General features: G+C 64.7%; 1 protein-coding gene across 1 annotated transcript in view; it reads left to right on the top strand.

Moving 5' to 3' along the window:
• Positions 1-11,116, top strand: part of EFCAB8 (EF-hand calcium binding domain 8) — a 36,874-nt gene extending 25,758 nt beyond the window's left edge. The window contains exons 18-26 of the mRNA XM_044455114.1: positions 730-942; positions 2,183-2,320; positions 4,418-4,924; positions 5,266-5,424; positions 6,474-6,642; positions 7,269-7,401; positions 8,161-8,365; positions 9,662-9,760; positions 10,748-11,116. Of these exons, the coding sequence (XP_044311049.1) occupies positions 730-942; positions 2,183-2,320; positions 4,418-4,924; positions 5,266-5,424; positions 6,474-6,642; positions 7,269-7,401; positions 8,161-8,365; positions 9,662-9,760; positions 10,748-10,963 (1,839 nt within the window). The 3' untranslated portion in view covers positions 10,964-11,116. The remainder of the gene's footprint in view (positions 1-729; positions 943-2,182; positions 2,321-4,417; positions 4,925-5,265; positions 5,425-6,473; positions 6,643-7,268; positions 7,402-8,160; positions 8,366-9,661; positions 9,761-10,747) is intronic.
• The last annotated feature ends 5,116 nt before the right edge of the window (positions 11,117-16,232 follow it).

The following is a 16,232-nucleotide window of genomic DNA, read 5'->3' as shown; positions in this document are numbered from 1 at the left end:
TGGGACGGGGGGCCACTGGCCGCTCTTTCCTCCAGGAATTCACCCAGCCCTTTTAAGCCCATCCAAGATGGCGGCCACCACTGCCCCTGGGCATGAAGAGCGGGTCGGAGACCTTCCTTCCGCCCGTCCATCCTCTGTGGCACCCCCACGAGCCCCACCCTCCGACTCGCCCGCCCTCAGCCCCCGAAGCGCTCTTCCTCCCCCAGGAGACTGTCCTCATGCGCGTGAAGCCCCGTGTGGGCGTCTCTCGGTCAGATCCCCCACCAAGGCCCGTGTCCCCCGAAGGCTCAGCCACCGCCCCGAGGCCCCCTCCCCAGCGGAGCTCAGCTGTTTGCACGGGGCTCTGAAGTGAGACCCCCTCCTTGGCGGTCCTTACGTGCCACCCAGTCGTTGGCAGGCTGTGGTGGCCCCCCCGCGAGCGATGGCCCCAGGTGCCCCGTCCGGGGCAGCCCTGCTCAGCTCTTGCCAGCCACCCTCTCCCACCCCCTTGCCTGCTGCCCCCTGAGAGGTCGCACACTGCTCCAGATGTTCTCCGTGGTGGGCAAGCTGCCACACAGGTGGTGCTCCAGCAGGTACGACCTTGCGCAGGTGTTGGGGCAGGCTGGATGGTTTGCTCTGCTGGGCTGCCTGAGTGAATGCTCTGAGCGCCACCGCTGGGAGGGAGGGGGGGAGGGATGGGGAGGATGCTGTGGACCGGGCTGCTGCAGACGGAGGTGTCCCCTTTCCCAGGTGTTCTCTGTGGAGGTGGAAGGCCCCGCACCGAACGAGGATCTCAAGAAGGGAGCTGACGCGCAGGGCGAGGGCGGGAAGAAGCGCTGGGCCTTCTCGAGGACGGCGCTGCCCTCGGGGTGCCCGCCCCTGCCCAGGCCCGCCAGTGCGGCCTCGTCGCACGGCAGGAGGCCGGAGGCTGCCTTGCCCGGGAGCCGGGACATGCCGCCCCAGGTACAGTGTGCGCCGCCGCGCGGAGGCCAGGGAGCCTGAGCTCGGGTTCCGGGGACATGAGAGCCCTGCTGGATCTGGGCAGCTGCCCCGGAGCCCTCCAGCGGGAGGGGGCCAGACCCCTCCTGCCCAGCCCCAAAGCAACTGGAGCACGCAGGGATGCCGCCTCTGGGGAAGCCCGTGGCCAGCCAGGCTCGTAGCCACGGAGGCCCCTCCTGCGTGAATAGGCTCAGCCTTTGCTCTGCGCCGGCGTGTGGCATGGGCTGCGGGCCGCTTGTTTCGTGCCGATTTGCATGGATTGTGCGTCCACTCGGGGTCGCCTCGTGGGGGAACCGACCCTTCGTGCACCCCGAGCGAAACAGGCAAAGGCAAGCCCGGCAACCTCCCACCCCTCGGCTTGGCAGGGCGCCCGCTGCCTCCGCCCCCTCGCAGGAGCCCTGAAGTGGGGCCAGCCGAGGGGGCTGCTCCTCGAAGGGGACGGCGGCAGAGCAGGGGGCCGCTCTGCCCTTGCACTCCCAGCGCACCAGGCGGAGGCGGGACGTGGGGCCAAGTTCCCTTTCCCAGAAGGCCCTGGCAAAGCGTGCCAAGGCAGCGAGGGGGGTGGGGACTCCAGCCCGGCCAGCTGCCGGCTCTTCCCGCTGGGATCGCTGCCTCAGGACCCTCGTGCAGGGGGCGAACGCCACAGAGGAGGGAAACCGCCCAGCGCTGGCCTGCAGGGGGAGGGGGTGCACCCCGGTTGTCGGGCCCCGGAGGACTGGGTTAGGCTGGTGGGTGAGGCGGCCCACCCTGGTGAGCAGAAGAGCCCTGGGGGCCCAAGTGGGGGTCCATCCAGCCCGGCACCCATTGCCCCCGGTGGCTAGATGGCCTGGACCCCGAGAAGTCTTCCTCTGCTCGCGCTCCCTCCGTTATCTGCGACCCTAAATGCCTTGCGGGTGGAGGTCCCGGTGCTTTCGTTGAGTTTGGCCCCAGCGCCCCTGCTCCATCCAGCCGAAGACCGCGGTGTGTAGGGGGGGAGGGCACGGGGGCACGGTTCAACCCTGCCATCCAGCCGCTTTTTCATTTCAAGTGCCCCCTCCCTCGTTGACCACAGAGAGCAAAAGGGGGGACCGGTTTCTCCCGAGGCTCCAGAGAAAGGCGGACCTCCTCCGCGGGTGGCCGGGTTGGGCCGCCCAGGTGAGATAGGCAGCCTGCAGGACCGCCTGTGGCCAGACGGGGAGCGGCCACGTTTCTCGTGACTTCGCAGGTGGGGTGGAGCTCCGAAGGGGGCAGCAAGAGCAGCACCTTCTCCCACGGCCTCGGTGTTGCTGAGAGCCACGTGTCAAGGAAAGAGGCACCCAGCTGGCAAGAGGAAGTCCGTGCCTGCCAGGTGGCCGTCGAGAAGGTCAGTGGCGCCGGTCTCTCTGCCCTGCGCCCGGGCCTCAGTCCCAGGGAGGGACAAGGTCCGGCCTCTGAGCACGTGGGCCAGGGAGCTGCGCCGCTCTCATTTGTTCCTGTGTTTGGCGACGTTAGATCTGCTTGGAAGCAGCACGGGAAAGCCGGACTCGTGGCACCCGCCGGTCCCTCGCTCCGCGGGCCGCACTCTGCCCGAGGCAAAGAACGAGGAGCCCTGCGGGGCCGGGAAAGCCGAATCTCGCCCGCCTTCGCAGGAGGTCCCCTTTTTCGGCTTCTGCACAAGTAGCGAACCGTACCCTGGCCGCAGAGTGCCTGCTTTGCCTTCAGCACGAGGGAAATCCGGCTGCTTTAGGCTGCCGGAGAAGTTCGTTGTCCGTTTTGGCAGCAAACTGGCCGTGCCCACGCGACCTTTTGCAGCGTGGCGCTGAACGGGGCGAGGTGGTCAGGTGAAAATGCTGCTGCCTCCGTCATTCAAGCCTTGTCTCTGAAAGGGAGGAGAAGCCAATCACCTTTTAACCGCTTTCTTTCTCAGGCAAAAGCCAATTAAGCACCACCTTGCAAGGCAGTAAAAACAGCAGCCCCCCCCCCCCCAGCTTTTTCTTAGAGTGGACCCTACCCTGAGGCAGAGCAGAGCCGTTGCCTCGGGCGGCAGATTCTGGGGGGGGGGCGGCGAAGGCTTGGGGGCGGTGCTGCGGAGGGGGTCCCATGGTGGGGGCAGTCCTGGGCTCGCCCTGCGGTCCCCTCGGCTTCTCCGGCAGTGGACCAGAAAAGTGTTCATAGGCCCCCATTCTCTAAAGCAGAGTGTCCACCCAGGAAGAAAAATGCCCGTCTCCTTGTGATTCAGTCTGGTAAATGAAAGCGCAACATTTCCCCTACGTCTCTGAAAGGGAATATTCAGTTCGCAGAGAGATACAAGCCTGCACTGGGAATAGAAATCACAGATTTTGAAGATCCACTTTTTTGTTGAAGTTACTGCAAAGGGCTCAGTCTGCAGCTGAGCCCTTATCCATTCTCACTCAGCTCTGGAGCTGCCCTTTATAGTCCTATCTAAACCAGAACATCTGGATGTAAATGTCTTTTGCATGGGTTTCAAAGCCCAAGTTCAAGACAGCACAGTTTTCTTTCCAGTCTTTGGACCGTCACTCCCTTAATAATGAATGAATTACAAAGACTTTTGCTATCAACGTTCTTCTCTGCTCAATCAATTGACTAGTGAGCACCTCACCCGGGGGGCCTTTGACAGCGGGAGCTTCCTCTCCCCAGCCTTGACGGGAGACCTCGCAGGCAAACGGGCAGCTGATGGCCTTTGGGAAAGGGTTTCTGGAGTCCGTGGCAGGAACAGGACACTTGTGGTGTGTGGTTAGCAGCCTCTTTTCCGGAATCTGCACTGGGTTCGAAGAGTGAACTGGATCGTACATTTCCCATAAGCTGCAACCGTGTTCAGCTGCTTTTGCGTTGCTTCCCCGTATTTAGCTTCATGCTAGATGTGCTGTGAATCTTTGCTTTTTTCACGGCCTCCCCACCCCGCCATCCAATGCCTTTGCTCGGCATACATGCATTTTTTACAGTTACATTTCCATTGCTCTTCCGCCTTGGAAGCCCTCTGCGTAGGGCCATCTTTGCTGAGAATTAGGACAGGTGAGAAATGTGTCAGGTTTGCATTTCTATGCAAGAACACCCAGTTTCCAGCTCCTGGAAGCAAACCCTGACCTGGATGCATAAACGGCCCCAGTGGTGAGAAATTCATGCATTTCTGATGTATTTTTAACCCCCAACTCCTCCCCCAACCCTCCAAGCATTTGAATACATGTTTAAAATTTAAAATACGGGGGGGGGGGGAATGCACATCTCTGAAAAATGTGCCAAAGCGTGCATGTGGCAATGGATACGGCAATGGATACGCAAGCGCAAGCACAAGGGATGCATCCTGGAAAGCGCTGAGGCGGGTGGGCATTTCTGTGTGTGGGAAAACATGGGGCTGGAGGAGAGCAAACCTTGGCTGGGAAAGGGAGAGCCTGAATGAGACCACGCCTGGCCCATTCGTCCATCAGATAGGCCTCAGCAGAGCCCTGGTTAATTCCTTCTGGGAGGGGCTGCGTTTGCCATTCAATCCACAGGCAATGTCAGAATCTGCTCTCCTACCCAGCCCTTCCTAGGAGCCTTTGGTCAGCCTGTGCAAATGGCCAGGCCAGCAACCTTCCTCCTGGCCCCTTCTCTTCCCGGGGGTGGGCAACAGGTCTTCAGGGGCCCCTGGCTCTTCTGGCTGGCTGGTTCCCGGGCGATGTGTCGCTGGCCCTGGGACCAGCTGTCTGGCCTACTGGGCGTTTCTCTCGGCCTGCCCGGGACAGGTTCTTCTTGGCTTTTCCAGGTCCTCTTCCTGAGCACGTGCGAGCGCGGTCCCCACACCGCCATTCTGCTGACCAGCTGTGCCGACGGGTACATCTACGCCTGGGCGGTCGGCAGCAAAGGCGGAATGATGGGCAAGTTCCACGGGGCCCACGGGAGAGCCCGGGACGCGGTGGTCGTCTGCACCATGTCCACGGACGACAGCGAGTTGGTCCTCTTCACTGGAGATTCCTTAGGCTACATCAAGGTCGGTGCCCCGTTCCGCCTTGCGCTGGCTTCCGCGCAGCGGCTGGCTGGGCGTTCTGGCCTCGCCTGGCCCCACTCCGGGTTTGCGCGCAGAGAAAGGGAAGGGGCTGCGAGCCAAGGGTGGCGTCGATCGCTCGATCCGCTGCCCTTCTCAGCACCGTTCTGTCTTCAGCGCTAAGATCAAGCATTAAGGGTTGAAAGGTTGGGGGCGGCCTGGGCCAGTGGCTGTAACTGGCCATCCTGAGGCTTTCTGGGAGAAGGCAGTGGCGACAGCATCAACAGAAAGGCAGGCGGGCTCCTCTGAGTGCTCTCCCCGCCCCCCCCCCCCCCCCCCCCCCCCAGATCTGGGACATCATGAATTACTGCACAACAGCGGAGGAAAAGGATTCTGTGTTGGATGTCAGCAGCGAAGCCCCTCGTGAGCGGAGCTACTTCTATGACTTGATCCCCGAGTACTGCAGAGTTCCGGCAAAATTCCAGGACCATGGAATCACTAGGCAGGTCAGTAGTGCTGCGGGCACCCCGCCTTTGGGCGGCTTCCAGGCGAGATGAGCGGACTTCCAGAAGAGGCGAGCGGCCGCCTGGGCGCCTGCTGGCTGCGTTCACACAACACGGCAAGCAGCCCCGCGTGCTTTCCGCAGTTTCCAGCTTCTCATTCTCACCGCGATCCACCTGTCACACCATCAAGTGGCCTCCCTCCTCCCACTGTTGGCATGTGTCCCATCAGCCACTGCACCTGAACTCCAGTCCCATGGTGCACCACTCTTTCCTGTGTTGTCTGCCTCGTCCTCATTGTTCCATGCATACAGGCTGGATGGCTGGAGTGGCTCCTGCGCACCGGGACCTTGGAAAACATGATCCTGGGTTCAGGCCACACAGCTAGCCACGGTTGCACAGAGAAGCCATGGAATAAACCATTGTTTCTTATCGTGGATTCCAAAGACCAAGGTGTCCATGGTGAAGTGCCAAGACTGGGCTGAGACAGCGCCCCAAACCCACCATGGCGTGCCGCTTTGTCTGGTCCCAGCCATCGGCTCAGCAGCTGCTTGGAAAACGCTTGCGCTAGTATTGCCGCACGGATGCTAATTTGGAATCTGGGCAGAGTCGCCCTGGGCCTGGCCATAAATTTGGCCCTGGTGCAGAAATCATGCCCTTGCATCTCCATGTCCTTCTGGGAGCCCTGGAGGGCTGGACTTGGCCCTTGAGGCTGAGGCGCTCTAGAAAGCGAGCCAAGCCGAGAGGAAGCCGCCAGCCTTCGTCCGTGTCCGCGCAGCAGCACACACAGAGGCCGCGAGCGTGTGCGCTTGCGTGGCGGTCTCGGTTCTGGTGAGTGCCATGGAAATGCTCAGCACGCTCACCTGGCCGTCAGGCTCACGACCCCAGGAAGGTGGGCCAGGGCCCGGGAACCTGACGCCGTCCCACCCCCAGGACGCTGCCGCGGCCGCGCACTCCAGCTGCAAGGGAGGGGCGCAGCGCCCCCTCCAGGGCCCCCGTTTCTGTGCCCGCCGGCGACCTTCCGCCCTGAGTGGGATGGGCTGCTGCTTCTGCAGGTGCACGGCGGCCGGGTGACCTCCCTGGTTCCCCCCGTCTGCCTGAGCTCGTGGAGGGGACACCTGAAGAACGTGGTCAGCATCAAATATGTGGAGAGGTTCCGCGTGATCCTCACTTCCAGCCACGACTGCACCATCAAGCTCTGGATGCTGTCCGGAAGGCACGTAGGTCAGTCTCACGCGGTAGGGCGAGGCAGTGTGGTGAAGTGGGTAGAGTGTCAGCCTGGGACTCGGGAGAGCCGGGTTCGGCTCGCTGGGTGACTGGGCCAGTCACAGGCCTCTAGCCTAGCCTAGCCTAGCCTGCCCCACAGGGTTGTTGTGCGGATAAGCTGGAGAGGAGCAGCAGTGCCTGAGCTCCCTTGGATTCTGGGGAGCCCGCGCTCGTTCTCTTCGCTTCGGGCAGTTTTTGCTAGCCTGGAAATGGCCCAGTGCGCAAGGGGAGCACTGGGGCCCCGCTCCCTCATCACAGGAAGTCCCGCCAGGCCATGGCTGGCCTTCCGTGTGGGCGCCCCATGGACTTCGCAGCCTCCCCTGAAAGAATGGCCATTGTTGTGGCCTGTGGGAGGGCCAGTCCTGCTTTTAAAGGGGGCGCTGAGTCCAGGGAGAGCTGAGCTCTACAGCTGGGGCAAACTGGCAGCCCCCTCCCCTGGCGTGGGGTGCCCAAAGCGCGGGTGAAGCTCAGCCTTGTGCGCGGGGCCGGGCCAGCGACAAGCCGAGGGGCAGATTCTGCCCACGGGGCGGGGGGGGGGCCGCTGCAGCTCGGGGCTGGAGGTCTGCTTCCGGCTCGCCCCACAGGGACGTTCGGGCACTCGCTGTGGAGGCTGGGGGTGCCGCCCCCGGAGCCTCCGGAGCCGCCGGAGGAGATCCGCCGGGTGGGCTCGCTGCACACCCTGAAGGTCCTGAACGAGGGCCGGCAGCCGCACTGGGAGTGAGTACGGGAGGGGGCAGGGGCGGCGGGGAGGCCCTCCCCCTGGGCTCGAGGGGCGCTCGGGCGGGAGCACCGCCGCCGTGGGGCCCGTGGGCTCCCAGTCCCGGGCCGGGAGCCTGCCGCCGCGTTCCCACGTCCTGCCGCCGCCACGGTGCTGAGCCCTGCCACCGAAGCCCCCGTGGCGAGCCCGCCGGATCGGGGCTCGCCACTGTCCAGACCCTCTGTCTCTCCCCTTGCTCTCCGCTGCTGCCCCTGCGGAGGGGCCGGGCTGCCCCTGCCTGCTCGGCCCCCCCTCTCCCGGCGAGGCAATTCGTGGCAGGGCGGCCCCGTGGCTGCGGGAGACACCCGTCCCCGGCGTGTGGAAGGGGCATGTCCCCTCCTGACCGGCGGCGGCAGAAGAGGCCTGGCCTTGTACCCCCAGCCCCAGAGGGCCGGCCGGCCCGCCCGCCCGTTGTTTCATGGCCGTGCCGGCGCTCCCTCTTCCGGCCGAGCGAGCAAGTGCGGGGCTGGGCCGGGCAGGGGGCCGGTGGCCGCCTCCTGGGCCCTCTGGGGGCTCCTGCCCCGCTGCCAAGGCCTGCAATGGGGCTGGAGAGGAAGGTGGCCGTGTCCGGGCAGCAGGGCCTGCGGGTGCGGAAGGGCGCGGAGTGTGTGACCCTCGAGCACGAGGGCGACCCGTGAATGGCGGTGGGCCCCCCCAGTCGTGGCCCTCTTGAGGGGGGCTTGCCGGCCCGCTGACGCCCCCGCTGCCCCCCTCCCCAGGAGCACCCGCAGCATCGTCCAGACGCTGAGCCAGCAGAAGCGGCAGCAGTCCCTGCTGATGGACTTCCTGCACGTGGGCTCGTCCCTCAGCAGCGACGCCGCCAGCCGCATGCAGGAGATGATCCAGAAGGAGACGCGCATGGCCCAGTTCTCCGAGGAGCAGGTGGAGGCCGCCTTCCAGAAGTGGGAGGAGTCGGGGAAGCAGGTGAGCGGCGGGGGCCCTGAGCACCTGCGCCCCCCAACTTTGCCATCGGGAGGCGGAGCGGAGCGGCAGGTGGGCCCGGAAGCCCCGGCCCCCGCAGCCCGGGGTGGGGGGTGTCTCCGCAGAGGCCCCTTCCGGCACGGCGGCTCTGGCGCGTGCCCTGAGCTTCCTCCGGGGCTAGGCCAGGAGGGCTTCCGAGGCTGCAGCCTTCCGCCGTTAACCCCCCCACGCATTCCCACTGCTTTTTGCATGGGGGGAGGTGGGAGTTACTGCCAACAAAATCTGCTGGAGGAAAAGGTCCTTGGAGCCTCTGTCTGGAGGCACTTCCACGGTTCGGGACGGGGCCTTTGAGGAGCACAACTGCCCCTCTGACCACGGAGCGATCCTCGTGCGCCTTCCTCCGCCCGCCACGCTTCCCAGTGAGGCCAGCAAAGGGTGGGCTTGGCCCCGAGGGTCTTGCGTCCCGGCCGAGCCTGCGCTTGCCAGGAGGCCGAGCAGAGGCCCCAGGGGCCAGACGACGCGGCCAGTAAACCGAAGGGCCGAAGCCCGCTTTTGGTCCCCGGCCAGGTCCAGGCTGTTGCCAGAGCACGCCAGGGTCAGCCGGGGACCACAGGGAAGTGTGGCCCAGGTGGCAGAGCCGGAGGTCAGGAGCCAGGAGGAGCGCGCGAGGGCAGGGGTCCCCCTGGAGCAGGGGCAGGGCCAGGGCCAGCGGCAGGCAGGATCCGGGCGCCCCGGAGAGCTCCAGCACGCGTCTGCAGGGGCTCTTCCCCGGGGCTCCCAGGTGGTGCTCTTGCAGGGCTGGCAGTGGCAGCCGAGTCTGGGGCCAGTCCTGCAACCACCGGGGCCTATTCTGGCATTAGGCCAGCAGGGGGAGCCCTGCAGCCGCCCAGGTCCTGGCAGGGATGAAAATGCAGAGAGCCAGCGGGCCTCTCTCAGGCACGGGGGCCGCTTTTCGGTGGGGGGGCGGCAAAGCCGCGTGGGATGGGCTGAGCGGCAAAGGTGCAAAGGTGCCGGTTTTGCCGAGTGCACCTCCTGCAGCAGCGGTGCCTGAGAAGAGGCTCTGCGCCCCTTTGGATGGGGGGGGGGGGGGGAAGGCCGCTGGCCCCCCGCGGAGGGAAAGGGGGGGGGGGGCCCCGGGGGGGGGGAGCAATTTGGCTCTGGGGCGGAGGCTCCCCGCCTCTGCGCTCACGCTTGGCAAGGCCCCTCCAGGCAGCGGGGAGGGGCAGACCGGGAGGGCATGACCACGGAGATCCCCGGCGCCCCGACCCGCCTCCTCGTTCTGTGTCCCGGCGCGTCCAGGCGAGCGAGATCCTGGGCCACTCCTACAAGCCGAAGGTGCCGCGGCCCTTGCTGAAGCAGCTCCCGGAGATGAAGGCCTACGTGGGCTGCAGGGATCAGGTAAGCGAGCCCAGCCGGCTCCCCAGCAAGGCAGAGCCGGGGGTGCGGCTCTTCCACCCTTCTGCGGGAGCGCTGGCTCCCCGGAGGCCGCAGCGGCACAGGGCCTCGCCCACCCGCGTCCGGCGTTCGGCTGCTCCCTGAGGGCTCCGGGCCTCACCTGCTTTGCCCTCGCCCCTGCGCCAACTAGCCACCTGGAAGCTGACCAGGCCGTGCGTGGCATTAGCCTGGCCTTGCATGCGGCTGGACTCGGTCGTCGGGGAGCAGAGCCACAGCCGGCGGCGTCCGGGAAGAGGCATGCGCTGCTCCTTCCAGGCGCGGCTGTGCCTGGCTGGCGGGCTTTGCCATCACGCCTACCAAAGAAAAGGGAAATGGAAAACCTGCCCCATTGCTCTGGGGGACTCCCTGCTGCAGGCTCACGCTCCGTGCCGCCTCGCACTGAACCGGGGGGGGGGCATGGCCTGTGGGGCTGTAAAGCGGCTCTTTACCCGGCTTTCCCTGGAGCGTGACCCGGCCGGCCGCGGTTTGCTCGGCCTGCCACTTACCGCTTGGTCGTTTGGATGCCAGCGGCTTCCTTGTTAGTCCGTCCAACGTCGCCTTCGCCTCGGGCTGCCGTGGCTCTGCTGCGAGACCTTAGTGCAAAGTGCATTTATAGGTACGAATGGCGAGGCACGGAAAGTGGCCCCTCCGGGTGGTACCAGGACAGCTGGCGGCCCTGCTTGCACCTGCCCTGTTGAGGGCGAGGGGCCAGCAGGCAGTGCTGCCCGTGTTATTGATTGATTGATTGATTGAAAGCTTTTGCAAGCCGTCCTGTTCTACAAGATCCCCGGACGGCTTGCAGCTTGCGCCTCCGTCGCTCCTGCTTCTGCTGGCTTCCCAGCGTTTCTCAGCGAGGTCCACCGTGAGGCGTGGCCCGGAGTGGGTGGGCCTGGAGTCCGAGCCTGCGGGGGTCTGCTGAACAAGCTTCCTGTGCCGCCCCCTCCCCGCCAGCCCCGCATCTATCACTGCATCCAGTACACGGACTTGCAGCCGATGGTCCAGCCCCACGTTCCGGACATCCTGGCCGAGTCGCAGCAGGTGCCGGCCCCGGCGGAGCAGCGGACGGCCAAGCGGACGCGGCGGTGGTCGGCGTTCACGGGCCTCATCATCAAGCCCACCCTGAAAAGCTACATGATGCGCAAGCACGCGCTGTACATCAAGGAGTGAGCGGGCAGCCCGGCGAGGGGCCGGGGGCCGGCGGGGGGGGGGGCCAGCACGGGCGCGCAGGCGGAGGCTCGGGGCTCTTCCGGCCTTCCCGCTCTGGGGTTCCCTTTCCCACGTGGGGGGCAGGCACCGGGGCCTGTCTGGAGAGGGAGAATAAACATGCTTCCGAAAGTGTATCGCAAGCCTGAATTCCCTGGCGGAGAGTTTGGAGGAGCTCTTGGGCCACGTTCTGGGCGGGGGGTGGTGGTGGAAGCTATGGGGGCTGGAGCCCAAGTGCCGGTCCATTTCAGCGGGGCGGGGGCTGCATCGGTCCCCAAGCCTGCGCAGGTGCATGGTGTGGGGTCGTCCCCCCACCAGGAGAGAGCAGGAAGCACCAGTGCGCGGAAGACCATTGACTTCAGTGGAAACGGTGACGGCTGCAGGTAGAGAGGTGCTGGCGGGCAGGTGCGCTGCCCCACCGCCTGTGCAAATGGGAGCACGCCCAGGGCACGCTCCAGATTTCCCTGCACTCGCACAGCGCAGCCGTGCCCGGGAAGGGCCTTCGGCACGGCTGTCGTGAGCCGAGGTGTGTTTGTTTAATGTTTTTATTTAACGTCATTCGTTAAAGCCCCGATGGCTCCACCTTGGCACATTCAAAGCCACAGACCTTTTCCTGGCACTGCGTTCTTTATTGCCCAACGCACAGAACACCCGGAACAGATCTGAGCACGTGGAGTGGTTTGCTGAGCCCGGTCGAGTATGCGCCTCCGGGGGCTTCTTATGGGCATGCCTGCCTGACCTCCGTCCCTCCGGTCATTTTGGCAGAGCGGTGAGCTGGGGTTTTCCCTTTGCACATTCAGAGCCGCAGACCCTTCTTGCAAAATGTTCTTCCTTGGCCAAAGCATTTCCCAGATGCACAAAGGTCCAGAATGAATCTCTGAGCATGCACAGAGTGGTTTTTGCACCCGGTCTAGTATGCGCCTCCGGGGGCTCTCCTTATGGGCAGGCCTGCCTGACCTCCGTCCCTCCGGTCATTTTGGCAGAGCGGTGAGCTGGGGTTTTCCCTTTGCACATTCAGAGCCGCAGACCCTTCTTGCAAAATGTTCTTCCTTGGCCAAAGCATTTCCCAGATGCACAAAGGTCCAGAATGAATCTCTGAGCATGCACAGAGTGGTTTTTGCACCCGGTCTAGTATGCGCCTCCGGGGGCTCTCCTTATGGGCAGGCCTGACCTCCGTCCCTCTGGGCGGGCCTTCTGGAAAACCGGCACGCCGCCTCCCCGCAGGCAGGCCTTTCTTCTCATTGGCCCACCTCCTTCTGCTGATGCCACACGGTGGGTCAAGAGTCACGCCCAGCCCATCGGAGAAGCCCCCTGCTCCAAGTCCCCTCCGGCCAACCGGGCCTCGTGGTTGTTCCAGGGACCGCCTGCCCACCTGGGGGGCCTGGCCATGGGATCAGCATCTCCGTGTCTGGGGATGGCCCACATTCCCTGCCCTGAGCCCCCCTCACTCCTCCTCCCTGGGCATGTGCTCCCAAAGCAGCCGCCTTTCTCCGTCCCAGCAATGGCCAAGATGAAGACCCCTTTGGGAGAACCGTGTCCACCACCACCACCAGGCTGGTCCATGAGGAGCTGCCAAGGAGACCTCCCCGAGCCATGGGCCCAGGACTAAGGCTGCTGGCCGCCAGGCTGGATCACCCTTGGTCAGCCCTGCAGATGGCTCAGGCCAAGGCCCGTTGCGTCCGGTGGGTCCACCCGCTCCCCGCAGTGGCCGGCACCTGCCACGGGAACCCTGGCAGAACCTGGGGCAGCTGCCACCTTCACCGAACGCGGGGAATTCTCTGCGCCACCGCTCTGGGCGAAGGCGGCCACCCAAGCCTTTGCCGGAGGCCCTGCAGCAAAGACGTGTCGGCCATGGCCCTCCAAGGCAGGCAGGCCGGCCATCCTCCTCTGGAAGAGCCCCCATGACCAGGGAGTTCTTCCTCACGTTTGTCAACATCCACCTCCTGGCCCCCCGGACCTCTCGGCTAAGCTTCCGACCCTCTCCTGGAGCCCCCGGCTTCCCGGGATGACCATCCTGGGCTCTAACAGCCACGAGAGAATGGTCAGGGAGCATCACTCTCTCCGCACTCTGCGCACCGTTCCATGCATCTTGGTTGCGCCGCCTCCTTTGCCCAGTCGCCCGTTTCCCTAAGCTAAATAGCCGCCGACTTGGCACCTCTGTGCATTCTGTGTGCTTGTTTCTGCAAGGCCCTTTTTGAGATGTGGGGCCCAGAACTAATGCCCCAAAGCAAGTATGGGTCGCACAGGCACTCTGGAGAAGACTGCCTTGGTGGCAGCAGCCCAGTTTTCAGTCCTTAGTTACGTCCAACCCGGGGCTTGCTTTTTTCACTGTGGCTGCACGGGGGGGTGGGGGGGTGGGGGGGTCATGATTTTTGCTGAGCTCTCCAAGCCACTTTCCTGCCTAGTCACTTTGCATTCCTCAGAAGCCTGCTTTGCATTCCCTGCCATCCGCCTCCATTTCCTTTGCAGGCCTGTGTCCTTCCTTGCTCTAATGGGGGCAAGCTGTCTGTTTGCTGAAGGATGTTTTCTTGTCCCTGAAAACCCGCTTGACACTTGCTGGGACCCCCTGAACGTGGCGGCAGGACCTTTCCTGGCCTTGTTTCACAACTGGGGGGCCTCACTGGAAAAGCTCTCCTCCTTGTTGCCCCCCCCCAAGCCGCCCTTGGAGGTGGCAGCCAGAGGCAGGCCCCCGAGGGCGCTCGCAGCAGTGCTGGCTGGGAGAGGGGCTCCACCAGGCATCGTGGCCCCAGGCTGTGTGGCGAAAAGCGGCGCCTTGAACCGTGCCTGGACGCATACGGGCTGCCGGTGTGCACGGGCCAGAATTGGCCTGGCATGCGCAGACCCTCCGGTCCCTGTTGTTCGTCTGGCTGCCGCGTTTAGTGCTAGCTGCAGCTGCTGCACAGTCTTCAGGGGCAGCCCCACAGGCTGTGCCTTGCAGCAATCTAGTCAGAGAGTTAGAGAGCATCAGAGCGTAGATCACTGCAGCAGGCCATCTCCGCCCAGACCGGGGAGCAGCTGGGCCGCAAGCCAAAGTGGGTGGAAGGCACTCTGAGCCACTGACGCCACCTGGGCGCCAGGTGACCGAGGTGGCTCCGGGTGCGTCCCCTCCTTCGGGGAGAGCGGCCTGTTTCAAACTGGCCGAACGCCCTCCTTCTGGTCAGACGAACCACCCGTTGGCAGCATCTCAGTCTTGCAGGGAGGGAGTGTCGGTTTGTTGGCCCCTATCCAGCCCCTTGTTGCAGCCAGACGCCAGCTCAGCACATCCGCAGGCTCAGCTGCGGAGGAGGAAAAGGAGAATTCCAGGGCTGGCTAATATTCCCCAGGCACCGCCCTGTCCAGGTGGCCCTCCAGATAGGAGAGGAACCACTGCGACGTGGGGCCCCCCATGCCCAGCCCACCCGGCTGCTCCGGAAGGATCCCTTGGTCAACGGCATCGGGAGCTGCCGAGAGGTCCAGCAGAACCGGCAGGGGCCGGCCTCCCCTGCCTCTCTCCCAGGATGGGTCACCAGACAGGGCGCCCGAGGCGGTTTCCATGCCAAAACCAAGCCTGAGCCCCGAACCGAAGAGGCCCAGAGAATCAGTCTTGCCCAGAGCTGGTTGGCCACCACCCACTCAGGCACCTTGAGCTGAGCAGCTGAAATTCACTCGTGCTGCCTCAGCCGCCTGCTGCTCTGCACCGATTGTGTCTGTGTCTGCCCCATCATCCATCATCCAGTGGCCCGGCCGGTGTGCTGGTGAAGAGCGTGGGCCTGGGACTCGGGCAGCCCGGGTTCTCGTCCCCACTCAGCCGTGCAGCCCGCTGGGTGACTCGGGGCCATGCACGGCCTCTCAGCCCAACCCGCCTTGCAGGGTTGTGGTTGTGGTTGTGTGAGTCTTTCTCCGACTGAGAGCCGGAGGAGGAGAATGAGGTAAGCCGCTCTGAGTTCTTTAGAAGAAAAAAGGCAGGATATCAATCCAACAAATACATAAAGCAAATAAACTGCCGCCTCCTTCTGCCTCAGCGTGTCAAGGGACGAAGCAGGAATCGCTGCCGTGGGACCAGCCCCCCGGCCCCTCTCCTCTCGCAAATGTCCGAGCTGCTGTGGGACGTTCCGGTTCCGTGTGGTGCTTGTCTCGGGGGGCACCCACGTTCCAGGCCATCCCCGCAGAGTACTGTGGACCCACTGGGAGATGTGCAGCGGCACACGTGAACCCACAGGCATCATGCAGGCACCGAAGGGTTAACCCCCCCCCCAGCACTGCCCAGCCCCACCCGGCTGCTTGAGCACTCAATTGATCGGGGCCTCCTGCGTCACGCCTGCTTTGGCACCGGCGGGGGCGGCCTGGATGGCGTGGGAACGAGCGGGGAAGAAGTGACGCCTTCACGCCCGGCGTGGCGCATGCCGGCTTGGCAGGAGTCGCAGCAGCGCCCCTCCGCGCAGGCGGGCCTTTGATCCCGGGAGCTCGGCCCTGCCAGGGAGCCGCCGCCTGACGGATATCGCCCTGGCTGCCAGGACGTCCTGCGTCCGAGCTGGGGCTGGCTGGCAGCGGAGTACGTCAGCGGCTCAGCTGCGCAAGGCGGGCCGGGCCGGGCTCAGATGGATGGCCAGCTGGCGGGCCAGCGGGCTGCCATGGAGGGGGACTCCTCTGCTGCCCCCCCCGGAAGGGCAGCAGAGAGACTGTGCACGGAGGGGCTTTCCCCCGGGAGAAGAGCAAGGAATCATGCCAATCCCTGGGGGGAGGGGTTGCTGTAGCTTGGGGCAGGGGATGCCAGGCCCAGCTCCTTGCCCGGAACCACCAGTTCTCAGCTGGCAGGCTTCCTTCCCAGAGGAAAGCAAAGACTGGGCTTCTGCAGCTTTGCATAATGCAGGGAAGGGAACTGGCCAGGCCACTGGACTCGGAGAGCAAGGTCCATGGCCGCCGCTGAACCGGCCTCTCCTCTCCCTCTCTCTCTCCCTCTCTCTCTGCCCGGCCGTTTTACCTGTGTCTTCCTGCAAACAGCAGTGAGCAGCACAGGGTGCCTCAAGCTGGCGACGACTTAACGGCAACCTCACGCAAAGGGAACCCTCCCTGTGCCCCGTGCGGTTGCTCCCTCTTGCCCAGCTCTGACCTTGCGCCTCCGGAAGAAGCTCCGGGGTGCTTTGCCAGCAGAGCCCAGCCAGCCTCATCCAGCGCTTGCCTCCCCTACAGACCAGCTGGAGGACCGGGGGCCACATCTGAGCAGCTCACCCTCCATGCTGCCTGTTCCGCCCCC

This window comes from Varanus komodoensis, unplaced genomic scaffold, assembly GCF_004798865.1.
Source record: "Varanus komodoensis strain SLA01 unplaced genomic scaffold, ASM479886v1 scaffold8, whole genome shotgun sequence".
NCBI classification, from domain to species: Eukaryota; Metazoa; Chordata; class Lepidosauria; order Squamata; family Varanidae; genus Varanus; species Varanus komodoensis.
Note: the sequence above shows the minus strand (reverse complement) of the source record. Positions and strands in the feature narration are given on the sequence as shown.